The 14,153-nt window shown below is 53.9% G+C and overlaps 2 protein-coding genes across 3 annotated transcripts; one reads left to right on the plus strand and one right to left on the minus strand.

The window, feature by feature from the left end:
* The first annotated feature begins 2,809 nt into the window (after positions 1-2,809).
* Positions 2,810-8,571, plus strand: RAB3A (RAB3A, member RAS oncogene family). The gene is made up of 5 exons (XM_019963845.2): positions 2,810-2,972; positions 4,108-4,335; positions 5,500-5,618; positions 6,630-6,754; positions 7,703-8,571. Exons 2-5 carry the CDS (start codon positions 4,108-4,110, stop codon positions 7,891-7,893), a joined length of 663 nt encoding a protein of 220 aa, XP_019819404.1. The 5' UTR covers positions 2,810-2,972; the 3' UTR covers positions 7,894-8,571.
* A 39-nt stretch (positions 8,572-8,610) lies between these two features.
* Positions 8,611-11,796, minus strand: MPV17L2 (MPV17 mitochondrial inner membrane protein like 2). 2 transcript variants are annotated; one of them, XM_070792525.1, is made up of 6 exons: positions 11,546-11,796; positions 11,113-11,256; positions 10,731-10,901; positions 9,677-9,753; positions 9,415-9,543; positions 8,611-9,113 (listed from the first exon to the last, which is right to left on the minus strand). In XM_070792525.1, exons 1-6 carry the CDS (start codon positions 11,775-11,777, stop codon positions 9,021-9,023), a joined length of 846 nt encoding a protein of 281 aa, XP_070648626.1. In that variant the 5' UTR covers positions 11,778-11,796; the 3' UTR covers positions 8,611-9,020. The 2 variants fall into 2 exon arrangements, with proteins under 2 accessions (XP_070648626.1, XP_019818868.2); XM_019963309.2 differs by lacking the exon at positions 11,113-11,256 and having other exon boundaries at positions 11,546-11,785.
* Positions 11,797-14,153: the final 2,357 nt, after the last annotated feature.

A 14,153-nucleotide genomic window follows, 5' to 3' on the forward strand; every position in this document is an offset into this window, starting at 1 on the left:
CTCTAGGACCTGTTTGCCCTCTGTTTAGGGAGAAAATATTGCCTGGCCCCCCCTTACAGAGCTGAAGAGGGGTGTCCCTTGAGCTTATTTAGTGAGTTCCGGCCTCAAGGCCTTTGCACTTGCTGTTCCCTCTGTCAGAGCGCTGTCCCCCCAATTCTCCCAGTGGCCAGATCCTTTCCCTCCTTAAGATTCCTGCTCAAATGTCACTTCCTCGGAGAGGCCTTCCCTAACCTCAGTGGCCAAAGTCACCCTCCCTTCAATCCTTCATTGATTCATTGATCCATTCATATCATACCATCACAGGGCGCCTACTGTGTCTACACAGTAGGTGTAGGTGCTAAGGACACCAATCTCTGACTCTCAGAGCTCACAGCTGGCTATTGAATAAATGAGTTAGCATGACACTTCTAATGGGATGTGTCGGGAAGGAGAAATACATGACATGATAGGAAGTGACGGGGTGAAAGCAGAGCTTCCAGAGGGAGGTGGGTGTTGATTGGAGACCTGAAGATGAGAGAGCCAGGCACAGGGAGAGCTAGGGAAACAGCTCAGGCAGAGGAAACAGCAGGTGCAAAGGCCCTGAGGCAAGATTGCATCTGGAACCTAAAATATGGAGTGACTCACCAGAGGAGAAAGATGAGTTAGTGGGGAGGCAGTGGGTGGGATCTGAGAGGGTTTGGAGCCCTTCTCCCAGCGCCCCCCACCCCCGGCTATGTCTCCCTGGCCATATAGGACACCTCCCCTGAAGTCTGTAGCTTGCACCTCCGATTCAACCATCCCTAACTCCAGATCCTTTTTCTGATTCTTAGCAATAAAGTCCTTCCATTATTTTTACTTTAAAATACCAAATACCTTTGGGCAGAAGCTGGTGCACATTGTTGTGAGCTTTTACCCTTTGGGGAAAAAATAAATGGGTATCCCCGACTTTCGCCTGAACATGCATCCGGGAGGTCAGGGAGCCTCGCAAACTCGCATGCCTTCACCTCCACCAGGGCAACGCCTGGAGCCCCCACTCCCCACCCCAAAGCGGAAACTCGACTGCTGGTCTTCCAGTGGGGCGAGTTGGAGGTGGATTTATATTTTAAAAATTTTCTCAGTTCACCGCAGTGGGTTTGTGATACTTTTATAGTCCGAGTGAGGAGGAGGGACAAAGATGTTATCCTTTGGAAAAAATAGATTTCCCAACTGCAGGGAGAGCGGGTGTGGGGGGGTACTTCTCCGCACTTCCGGGGCGCTGGGGGCGGGGGGCGGCCTCCAGGCGCTAAGTTATTCTGGTCTCTAGGCGCCTCTGCAGCTGGTGAGCTTTTTATAAACAGGACCAGCCCCGCCCCTCGTCTCCAGAGGAGGAATCAGGGAGATCAGAATTTTCCTGGGGCCACACGCCCCCTGCCGGGTGTGGAGAGTGGAGCTGGGGCGGACGGTAGCGCCCAGGAATCGAGGCCGAGGTCTTGTTCTTCCGCGCCACCCCCCATTCTGACTTTTTCACATCAAGATCGTTGGGGGATAACGGGTCATCTTGGACCCCAGAGTCTCCATCTCTGAGTCTAGTTTTGCCAGGATGGTGGAGGGAGGACTCTCCATCCCCGTCTTTTAGCTCAGGAGTCCGGCAGGAGTACAGCATCTCCCACCCACCTCACTCCTTTATTGCAGGGTCTTTGAACCTCACTGTTCCCTACGTTGTTGTGTTTGTTTGTTTGTTTGTTTGTTTGTTTGTTTGTTTTAACCGCAGACTTTGCGAGATTAGGGGATAGGCTGTTTTCCTGCCCTACTTCGGCCATTTGGATTTTTCTTTGAATTTGACTTTGAATTTTTCTCTGGAAAATGGGGCGCAGGAAGGAGAGGGGTTCCCGGGGGTTCCCGGAGTGTCCGTCAGCCTCCTCTTTTCCGGAAATTGGTGGCAGAGGGTGGCTCTCTTGATCCCGATTTCTCCTTTCCTCATCTCAGAAGCAGGGTGGAGCATCTACTAGCCCGACCCCCTTCAGGGGTCTTGAGTGTGTTAGTCGCTCAATCGTGTCCAGTTCTTTGCGACCCCATGGACTATACAGCCCACCAGGCTCCTCTGTCCGTGGAATTATCCAGGCAAGAATACTGGAATGGGTAGCCATTCTCTTCGCCAGAGGATCTTCCCAACCCAGGGATCGAACCCAGGTCTTCCGCATTGCAGTCAAATTCTTTACCGTCTGAGCCACCAGGGTACATATCAGCAATGAGACAGGGTCTATCTTGATCCCTATTTCCGCTATTTTTTCTTTTATACTTATTTTGAACCCCGTAAATAGGAGATATGGAGCATTTTCTCGAACCTCGCTTCCTCTTTTCTGAAATTGGGAATAGGGGGAGTTTAATGAGCGGTCACAGCACCTTGGACTGAACGGGGACCTCCTGAGTCTGAGACCTGGGGTGCGTGGGGGCGGTGAAGGGGAACGCCCCCAGAAGACTCAGGCTCAGTTGAGGCCTCAACCTCTGGGCCCTTCAATCGCCCGGAAACCACCATTGGACAGGAGGGGGGGGTGGCAATCTTTGACTGGTTACTTGCCCCGTCGCTCGACCACTTAAGCCAGTGAGAAGGCGCTGCGAAGCCCCGCCTCCCTTATTCTGAAGAGAGGCGGAGCCAGCAAGCGATTCCTCCCCTCCTGCACCGCTTCTGCTAGCTACTGGATGAGCTCTCTGCGCCCCGCCCCGTTCTCGCGTCAATCTGCGCAAGAGCCCCGCCCCTCCCGGCTCTGCCTGCGACAGTAGACAGTATCTCCATCCGTGGCTCCGCCCTAGAATGGCATCACGGCCGTATCTGCATGTGAGGCCCCGCCCCGCCTTTTGCAGGACGTCACCGAGGACTGCAGGGGCCTCAGCCGCTGCCGCCGCCTCCGCTGCAGCGCAGCCCCACATCACCATACCGGGGGCCCCGTCACTTCACCGCCACTGCCAAAAAAGTCGCCGCCTCTAGGGTCGCCACAGCATCAGTGCAGAACAAGGTGAGCTCCCAGGCCTCCAGTTGCGCTTCCGCGCCGAGCACCTATATAACCTTCATTTGACTGGTGGTCTGGTTGGGATAGGGGACGAAGTTGGCCGGCCTTAAATGAGGCAGGAGGATGCGGCGGTCGGGAGCCTGGGGAGGGGGAGGGCCTCGGCTCCCTCTACCTGCCGTGTCCTCACCCCCACCTCCATCCCTCCACCCCCGGCTCTGCGGTGGAGGGGGAGGGGAGATGAGGCGAGTGCCTTGCGGGAAGCTGTGCGCGCGGGAGGTTCTGCGTGCGCGTGCGCGTGGAGTGCACACGCGTGTGCGCGCCCGCCTGTGCAAGAGGGTCTATGTGTACCCTTGCTTGTTTACCAGGGTGTGCTCGTGCATACCCTGGGGATCCCGACCCAAGATTGTGAGTGTTACAGGCATGTGGAGGCAGACGCGTGGACTGCGCGTGTGCGTGCACAACAGTGTGCCTATGTGCACAGAGATGTGTGCCTGTGTGGGTGACGTGTACTGGGCTGCATGGGTGGAGGACGCATTGCGCACGGTGCATTTGCACATTTGTATATACATGTTGGCGTGCAGACAGGTGTCTGGCTCTTTCCCGTGCACCGAGCATGTCCCAGTGTGTGCCCTGCTGTGTGCACGTGAGCGTGTGCACGTCCCGTGCCTATCACGTGATATAGCTGTCACAGCTCGAGCTCTCCCAGCCTGGGAGTCTGGGAGAAGGACGGCAGACACGCGTCCCCGTGGTACAGTACACGCGTGTGCACGTGCGCCCGCGAGGCTCAGTTCTGAGGAACATGAATGATTGATGGGCGGGGTGGGGGGGGGGGGGCGCCGGCCGCAGTTAGTCACCTCTCCTGGCGCAGCTGTAGGGCTTAGGTTACAACCGGGCCGGGGGCACAGGCCTGCTGGAGGGGGCTGCAAGGTGTCTCCATCCCCTTCGCTCTGAGGTCCTCCCCTGGAACCTCAGGCCTTTCAAGGTCACGGCCAGCCCTCTGCGGTGGGGCGCGCCGTTAGTACTGGGGCTCCTGATGGGATAAGAGTAATCTCCGTCTCTCGCTGGGAGCTCTCTAGCCTGAGCCTGGGCGTTTGGGGACGGAGAGGGATCCCTCACCTTCGCCTACGCCCCACACCCCCAGATGGCATCTGCCACAGACGCTCGCTATGGGCAGAAGGAATCTTCGGACCAGAACTTCGACTACATGTTCAAAATCCTCATCATCGGAAACAGCAGCGTGGGCAAGACATCTTTCCTCTTCCGCTATGCAGACGACTCCTTCACGCCTGCCTTTGTCAGCACTGTAGGCATCGACTTCAAGGTCAAGACCATCTACCGAAACGATAAGAGGATCAAGCTGCAGATCTGGGTGGGTCCAGCTGGGGGGCCTTCTGGCTCCATCACTCTCCCCCAACCAGGAACAGCAGCCCCAGCTCTGCCTATTTCTTTCCTGTCTAGATTCGCTCATTACACACTGGGCATTTATGAGGCGCTTACTGTGTACCAGGGGCTAGAGGCACAGAAGAGAGTGTCCCCTTTCTCCCATCAGTGCTCTCCAGGGGTGGGGAAGGGGTAAATGCTGGGTCCTGTCCTACCCCTGACATCATCAGATGCATTGCTTGCTTAGTGCCTCAGTTTCCCCATGTTCAAGTTCCTCCACGAGTGTCTGGATGAGGTTTCAGAGGGATCCTGACCCCTCAACCTCATTCCCTGGGCCAAGAGCAGGCTCCTCCACCAGGGTCTTCTGGCCACCTCCCTCAACACCTCTGGGTCCTAAAGGGATCTGATAAATCCCAAGCCAGAGCTGGTTGTCCCCTGCTCACAATCCTTCCATGGCTCCCACCTCACTCTTTTTTTTTTTTTTCCACCTCACTCTTGGTAACACCTGCAACCTTCCCCTGGCTGAGGAGACCCTGCCTGGTCAGCCCCTGTTGGTGCCTCATTTCATCTGTCTCCCTCTGTCTCCAGCCTCTTCATTGTTCCTCAAATGTACCAGACCCAGTCCCACTTCAGGGCATTTGCCTAGACTTTCCTTCCCCTGACCCCCGTATGACTCCCTCTCTCATCCTGCAAGTTTTTAAATTGTCCCCCATCCCACACTGCCCATCCTTGCCTGGTTTTTTTTCTTCTCCTGTCTCATTACTTTCTGACAGTACATTTCCGTGATCTGAGGATGCATTTTCTTTCTTGTCCTGGGTTGATTCTGTTTCCTGCACAGAGCTGTCAGCTCCAAAAGGGCAGTGATTTGGGCCCATTTTGTTAACGACTGTGTCCTCAGTGCCCAGCACAGGGTGTGGCACAGGTCCCTATGTGTCGAATGAATGAAGGAATGATGCTATAGGTACCTTGGGATCACTGGTACTACCTGCCCTGGGACAGGCAGCTGACTCACCCTTCCTGACCCACTGTGCCTCTGGGCAAGCCCCTGCTCCTCTGAGCCTCAAGGGGGCTGGACCCCACCATCTCAGAGTTCATTCCCAGGCGGAAGAACTTCCATGTATCTCCGCTCTGACACCCCACCTCTCCTTCCCAGGACACAGCGGGTCAAGAGCGGTACCGGACCATCACGACAGCCTACTACCGAGGCGCCATGGGCTTCATCCTCATGTACGACATTACCAACGAGGAGTCCTTCAATGCTGTGCAGGACTGGTACGTGAGCCCCCACCTGCCCTCTTCTGAGCCAGGCTTCGTGTAAAGCCTGGGGTACAGGCCGAGATGAGAGAGTCCCAGCCCCTTGCCAAAAATGTAAATAACAATATTGGGGTCCCAGCTATGCTATAAATCTATAATCATTAAAACAATGTGGCATCAGCTCAAAATAATGGGAAAGAAAGATTTTAGGTAGGAAAATGAAATTATAAACATATAAAGGGAAAAAAAAACTGGGAGGGACAGAAAATATAAAGATAGCTTGTAAGTTTTGAAGGTATAAACATTTACATTTTCTGCTGAGAGTAATGATAAATTTTGAGAAAATGTTTGACTTTGTTCAAGAGGGAGAATTCTCTTCTGGGGGTGGGGGATCTGGGAAGGGTGGGAAAGACTTCTTGAAAGAGGGACTCTCAAGTTCAGGAACTGTGGGAGCAGGCCCCTGCAGAGAGAAGAGTGTTCCTGGCAGGACAAAGGCAGGAGAAGAGACTGAGCCTGCCCTCCTCAAAAATTAATGGGACAGGATTTCCCTGGTGGTTCAGTGGGCTTCCCTGGTGGCTCAGATGGTAAGGAATCTACCTGCAACGCAGGAGACCCAGGTTCCATCCCTGGGTCAGGAAGATCCCCTCCAGAAGGGAATGGCTACCTACTCCAGTATTTTTGCCTGGAGAATTCCATGGACAGAGGAGCCTGGTAGTCTGCAGTCCATGGGGTCACTAAAGAGTCAGACATGACTAAGCGACTTCACTTTCACTTTCCAGTGGCTAAGACTTTGCACTCCCAGTGACCACTTCTATCCCTGGTCAGGGAACTAGATCCCACATCCTGCAAGAAGATCAAAGACCCCGTGTGCCGCAACTAAGACCTGGCATAGCCAAATAAATAAATATTAAAAATAGAGAATTAATGGGAGGTGGGGGCTTGAATAGGATGAGTGACAAGGAATTGGGGGAGAGGGTTGGTGCTCAGATTCTCCAAGCCCTAACCTTCCTCTGTCACCATCTCCTCCAGGTCAACCCAGATCAAGACCTACTCATGGGACAATGCCCAGGTGCTGCTGGTAGGGAACAAGTGTGACATGGAGGACGAGCGGGTGGTGTCATCGGAACGTGGTCGACAACTGGCAGACCACCTGGGTGAGTACCCAGTGACGCTGGACATCACAGGCTAGGAAAGGGACACTGAGGCCATGAAAGGGGAAGACACACACCCAAGGTCTCACAGCTAAGCCAAGATGTGGCCTGGATTTGAATCCTGATAATTTATACTCTCGGCGAGCTGGCCTTTGATCCAAGGGCCATTTCAGGTGGGTCTTGAGGGATGTTTAGGAGTTCACTCTGCAAGAAGTTAATGATTCATTCTGATACTGTCACTGCCCAGACTAGTGCTGGATGTTGCTGGGTCCAAGAGGCCTCCAGATTTGTGAAAGGGAGGGATCTGGGCTGGCGGAACTAGCAGAAAGCCAGGCTCTGCCTGGCATAGGTAAGGCTTCCTGGAAACGGGGCATTAGAACTGGTATTTGAAGAAAAGGGTGATCTTTCAGACAGAAGAAAGTGTGACCGGATGTGGGAAAGATCTTTTTAGCAAATAGTTTTACATGACTGGAACATGGGGATCACTTGGAGGAAATATGGTTGATCATGCAAGACCTGAACTACAAGCTGGGGAGTCAGACTCTTCAGAGGGCAGTAGGAAGCCTCAGAGTTTGTGTGAGCAGGAAAGGCCTGGATCTGTGTCAGATGCTGTCAGGACCAGGGCTGGGCCGGATGGTGGAAGCAGGGAATTAGCCCATCACCCTATTTATCATCGTACCTATTTATTTATCGAGATGTCCCCCCGGGGCTTGGGCACCCCCTTGTTCCATGCAGGGGCTCTGGGGACAATGAGAAGAGGAGAATTTTAAGGTGAAGAAAGGAGTCCAGGAAATAAAGGCTGACTCAGTCCACTGGTGCTTAGCCATGGGACTTGTCCGTGCCTTTCACATGCATCTGGCACTGGGAAACTCCAGGTGTTACCTGTCCTCAGCAAAGTGTGTCTGGGCGTGGGGGGTCCAGCGTCCTCACCCCTCCCTTCCCTGACCACAGGGTTCGAGTTCTTTGAGGCAAGCGCCAAGGACAACATTAATGTCAAGCAGACCTTTGAGCGCCTTGTGGATGTCATCTGCGAGAAGATGTCTGAGTCATTGGACACGGCCGATCCCGCAGTCACGGGCGCCAAGCAGGGCCCACAGCTCACGGACCAGCAGGCGCCTCCGCATCAGGACTGCGCCTGCTGAGAGCCGCCCTGTCCCGCCCCGCCCCATCCTGGCCCCGCCCCTGCCCACCCCCTGGGCCTGAGCCAGGGCCCCTACTGGCCATGGGCTTGAGTCCCCTGCCCTGATTTAGCCCATCACCCTATTTATTATCGTAGCTATTTATTTATTTATTGGAGATGTCCCCCAGGGGCTCGGGCACCCCCCTCTTCCACGCCCCACCCTGTACATACAACCCTGTTCTCGCTCTGCAGTGGCGTGTCGTGGCCCCGTGAACTCACCGCTCACTCTTCCCTCCAGACCCCACCTTTTTATAAATTCACCCCCATCAACAGTTATCAGTTTTGAAGAGGGGGCCAGGTGACACCCCAGGGCAAGCTGGTCGGGTGATGGGAGGTAGCCAGCCTCCTGGCTGTGGCATGGTGGGTCCAGGCGGCTGCAGGCATCTCACCGTGGACCACTGGGTGGGTCAGAGCCAGGAAATGGCCCACCTGGCTCTTCACCCCCAAGGTTGTACCTTTTATGGGAGCAGGGTTGGGGGGCGGGGGGCTGCTGCAGATATGCACCACCCTGGGATACCACTCTCCACCAGACCTGTTCTGACGTCATGAGTGTCAAACATGCCCCCCAGCCCCCCAGGAGATGTCATGACAACACTACACACACCCAATAAAGTGAATGGATGACACAATGTCCTTATGAGCACCGGCCTGATAATGCTGGCTCTGTTCATCCACAAGATTTTCAATTACAAAGAGAATTTAATGGTACTTCCATACTCCATGACTAGAGGATAAGACTGGAGGCTCCAAATTCTGGGGCCCGGATCCAAGCGGATGGGCGATATCCCCCACCTTGGTCCCAGCGCCCAGCCTACAGCAGTGTAGCCCAAGCCTACAGAGGGCTTGGTGCTAGCTGGCTGGCTGAGACCCCAGAGCTGAGGATGGCCCATCACGAGTCACTTGAAGCTGTCCCAGAAAGGCTGAGGTACAACTGTCCATCTTCATGGTTGTATTCCAGAGGCAGAAACTGAGGCCTGGCAGTGGGCTTGGCAGGGGCAGCCCAAGCAGATGCCCAGAAGTCAGGGTGTGGCTAGGACTTGGCCTAGGAGTCGGTTCCCCTTTCTGCCCAGGTGGCTGGTCAGCGGCAGCTCAGTCAGTCTTGCCTTGCTGTCTGGCATCTGGGGGCTCAGTCTGTATGGTGCCCAGGGCCACACAGCCTGGGGGTGTCAGAGGGCCTGGGATCTGACCGCACAAGAGCATCTGGTTACATGTGCTGTTCACCCCCCTAGGCACCCCACTGAACCCTCCTCCAACCCCTTGGCACTGGGGTCAGCCTCGCTGGACAGATGTGGGCTTGGTCCTCACCTCGTTGGTGATCAGCAACCTGCCCACCCACCACGGGGTGCAGGCAGGCTGTCAGGAAATAAAGGCTGACACAGGCAGCCCTCACCCTGAAGGGTAGTTGTACTGCCATTTGGGGCTCACACATGTGCCCCCCTCCCCCAGGAGTCCCCTGGGTGCTTGGTCCACCCACTGCGCTCACCCGGTATTTCAGGTAGGAGAGGTAGGTGTCCCACCCTAGCGTCAGGCCGTTGATGTAGGTGACTCGGAACTGGGGGGGCACGAAGAGGAAATTCACCAGCTGCGCAGCAGGCCACACACACCAGTCAGCCTATGGGGAGGGGCAGAATGTAGTGAGGGGCGGAGCCAGGAGGGGCTTGGGTGGGGCCTGAAAGGAGGGTCAGAAGCGAGATGAAAGTGGGTGGAGGAGAAGGGATAGGCGGGGCCTGGGCAGGCATGCCCACCTTGTAGAATTCCCAGAACTTGTCCCGCAGCTCCTGACAGCTCTTGTCCAGGGTCTGGCCCTCCAGGCAGCCAAGGCCTAGGAAGGAAACCAAGAAATGAGAGTATCAGGGGCTGGGGAGTATGGAGTACAGTGGTAAAGCGGGTAGGGTAGGACCCATGAGGAACAGAGCTTCCCCAATGGCTCAGCAGGTGAAGAATCCACCTGCAGTGTAGGAGACACAGGAGACTCGGGTTTGATCCCTGGGTCAGGAAGATCCCCTGGAGGAGGAAATGGAAACCCACTCCAGTATTCTTGCTTGAAAAATCCCATGGGGAGGAGCCTGGAAGGCTACAGTCCACAGGGTCGCAAAGAGTCGGACACAACTGAGCAACTAATCACCACCCCAGGCAGCGGAACAGTGTCCCAAGCAGAGGAACCGGGACGTTTAAAGGCCTTGCAGTGGGAAGTGGGGCACAGCAGGGAGGCTGAAATGGGTGAACAAGAAGTGAGAGGTCTGTCCTGTATAAACTCATACCCTGTGGGGCGGTGACACACCCTTGCTGAGGCGGTTTTATTACCAGTCCTGTACCTTCCTTTACCTTTACAGATAATGAAACTGACCCTGGGTGGCAAGGAATGAACAGCTCTCCAGAGCCAAGGGTTAGGATGATTGTGCCCTGCCAACCTCAGTCTCACCTCCCCTTCCTCCAGCCTCAGGGCCTTTGCACCAGCTGTCCTCCCCCTCCACCCACCACCCCACCTCCCTCCTGGCCCGGTGGCTCCTTCTTCATGTCTCATCTCAGCGTCTTCTCCTTGGAGAGGTTCTCCCAACCATCATCTCAGACACTGTCTTCACCCTTCCTACACGTAGCACCACTGTCTGTGATTCTGCCATTCACACCGGACTTCATTGGGTCTGTCCAGTCACCACTGTACCCCAGCCTCCAGTCCCGGGCCACCCACACAGGAGGTGCATCGATAACACATCTCCAAGTTCTGGACACAAAACTGACTCTACCCCCCTGACCCCCTGATCCAGGAGGGACCAAGCCCAAGTTCACAGGACTCCTTACCCAAGAAGTACCAGACGCCAAGCATAGGAGAGGCCACCAGTTGGTCAATGAGGACCTTCTTGAGGACGTTTGGGAGGCCAGGGAAGCCGGATGCAGGGAACAGGCGGTCCAGGCAGAGATACCAATAGTGCAGGAAGGGGCCCATGCTGCAGCCGACTGCAAACATGCTCACTGTGGACAGTCCAAGAGTTAAGGGGGGCACATTAGGCCAGCAATCTTCCCCCCCCCAATCCACTCCCTCCCTGGCTAAGACCTGGGTAAGCCTGACACCCTCCCAGGGCCGAACCGAATATTCTTCCATTATTAGCCCCACCACCAGGTACCATTCCAAGAGGTGCTTTTGCATCTTCCCTCATTCCCTCACTACCCTATCAAAGGATACCACCATCGCCCCGCTTTCCGAAGGAGGAAACAGAGGCACAGCTGATAGGGAAGTGTGGGACCAGGGTGCGACCCAAGCTGGCTGGCAGCCAGATGCTGTGCCTTTGACTACCCCAGGTGCAGCATATCGTGCTCAATGGTAAGTCTGTCAGTGCAAGAGAGAGGGTAGCAGATTAGGGGGTGGGCGAAGACCTGACCGTCAGGATGGCAGCGGACAGAAACCCTACATATTGGAGATGAGATGAAGACTCGAGGGGGAAGGGACGCGGAGAACGGGGAGGGGGTGTCTACGTTGCACGCTGAGGTAAAGGGTCTTGCCAGGAACTGAGGTCACCGGACATAGTCACGGAGCTCAGGTCCGGTTCACCGGTCTCCGGATCTGAAGTTGGGGGCAAAGATCTGGGGTAAAAAGCCAGCAGCACCGGTCCCCTTACCTGAGCGACGCGGGTCGAACTTCTGGCCGGGCCGGGCGCGAATCTCCCAGGTCTGGCGCGCCCCATCCCCAGCCGCCATGAGAACGCCGCATCCCAGGGTGTTGGTGACGAGCAACGCACGGCCTTGGAACAGGGGCTGACCCGCAGCCCAAAGGCCGCGCAGCCAGCGCCAGCCGCCGGGCGGCATCGTCCGCCGGACACAGGAACCGGCACACCGGGCCGCCCCGCCCATGCCGGCCAATCCCAAGTCGCCGCCGAGTCCCGGTTACCCGCCCCGCGCGGTGGTACCCAATCGAACGCTGCCTTCGTGATTTGTATGCCCGCCCCAAATCGCTCCAGTCAATCGCCGACTTCTTCGAAGCCTCACACCTCCTTCAGCGCCTTACGGACCAATCACACAAGGCTTAGCGTCACACCGCGCACGCCAATTATTGACGGTCCACCCTCGTTTTCCCGCCCCCTTCTGCTCTGGCCTATGGATAACTGTCGTCACCCTCTTATTTGACCACCCAGTACTTCACTGACCAATCACTGACTTTAAGATGGAAAAATCACAGCCTGTTTGTCCTGCCTCCCGTATTGAGATGGCCAATCTAAGGCCGTTACCGAGTTCTCCCGTGTAAATTGCCCTCAAGATTTCCAGATTCTCCTTCAATTCCTGAAAAGTAATGGCCACCAGGGCGGAAACCCAATCCCGCAGAGATTCGGGGACGTGGACTCGGGGCTCCAGTTCTGCTGCGCGCGCAGGCTGCAGGGATTCCTGTCTGGACGTTGACCTTGGTCCTGACTACTGCTGGGCGTCTGACCTAAGTTCCACAATAATGATAGTACTTAAGACGCTACGCACTGTTCTGGGCACATGACGTGCTTTAAGAAACTTGACAGCAACTTTGTGTTGCTGCAGTGATAATTATATCACCATATCACCTCCTATGTTCCTGTTAGGGGAAAAATCTGAGTTTCAATGGAAATCTATGCATTACTTACAAGAGCAGGGTGTCTGGAGCCTGTGGGCCGAATTCTGTCGCCACCTGTTTTGGTGAGGTTCAAGAGCTAGGAATTTTCTTAGCTTTTTTTGTTTGGTCGATGAAAAAAATCCAGGTACTGTTCTGGGACGTGGGAAAAATTGTATGAAATTCCGATTTTCGAATCCATAAATAAAGATATATTGGAACACAGCCATGCCCATTTGTTTTTTTTTTTTGTTGTCTACTCTCAATTACAATGAGGAGTTGCAACCAAGATTGTATGGTCTACAAAAACTAAACTGTTTTACTCTTTACAAAAAAAATTTTTTTTTTTTTTGCTCTTTGTTAGAGGACACGCTTCAGTTTTCTGATTTTGATTCTATGGGAGATATTTAATAAACCACATGGTTATAACTGAGAACACCAAAAAGTAATTCTTATTTATAAACATGCAAATGAATTCTGCCAAGTAAAGAGACACTCACCCCATTTTTTTTTTGGCCTTTATTTGCACATTCATTTTATACTTCCTGTTCTGTCTCTTGTTTGGAACTTCTTTGAAATGGTTTTAAGGCCTGACAAGTTCCCTTTATTAATAACGTGAGTTAACAGTAGTTTTTAACACATGCTCATTTTTGTATCTGTATGAGAGGTGTGATTTTAACTTTTTGGGAAAAATGATCCTTCAAACACTTCCTATTGCAGTCAAGTACCTCATTCTGGTATTCCAGGCTCCAGATTTTACTGCATTTTGGTGGAAAACTTTCAAAATGGCTTAAAGAGGGGTAAGAGTCAAGTTATGGTTCACAAAACAGAGTCAGATAAACTTTTTCCATGAGAAAGTACATTTCATGGTAGCTGAAGCCCTGGCAACTCCAAATGAGTAAGAGAATTTTGCTATTTCTCTATTTTTCTCATTTCTGTTTTCCTTTCTCTAAATATGATTTTGATGCCTTTGAAACGGGAGGGAAGGGGGCATAGCACAATCTTTGAAAGAATGACATAGCCCAAGGACACAACATATACTGATTAGACCAAATGGGTTCAAGATGGTGGACAAGACAGCTTCTACTAGACCTTGAACCTCAGTATATGCTCACTATAACACATCACCCAGCTAAGTGACTGGAGAAGGCAATGGCACCCCACTCCGGTACTCTTGCCTAGAAAATCCCATAGACAGAGGAGCCTGGTAGGCTGGAGTCCACGGGGTCACTAAGAGTCCGACACAACTGAGCGACTTCACTTTCACTTTTCACTTTCCTGCATTGGAGAAGGAAATGGCAACCCACTCCAGTGTTCTTGCCTGGAGAATCCCAGGGACGGGGGAGCCTGGTGGGCTGCCGTCTATGGAATCGCAGAGTCAGACACGACTGAAGCGACTTAGCGGCAGCAGGCTAAGTGACACACCCACAGGCACCATGACAGTTTCAAGGCAAACCAAAGATCAAAACGTGGGCAGTGGCCCAATTCCTAGAAATTTCTGCCCGCTTCCCCAAAATAGTTGGAATAATCCTCCTGTGTATTAGTTTATGAAATTACCCAACCCATAAAAGCTAACCACAGTACACTTGAGGTTGCACTCACCATCTGCCACAGCCCACACTCTTTGTCTGGGGAGTGTGTCTCTCACTCTTGCC

This window comes from Bos indicus, chromosome 7 (assembly GCF_029378745.1).
Source record: "Bos indicus isolate NIAB-ARS_2022 breed Sahiwal x Tharparkar chromosome 7, NIAB-ARS_B.indTharparkar_mat_pri_1.0, whole genome shotgun sequence".
Taxonomy (NCBI): Eukaryota; Metazoa; Chordata; class Mammalia; order Artiodactyla; family Bovidae; genus Bos; species Bos indicus.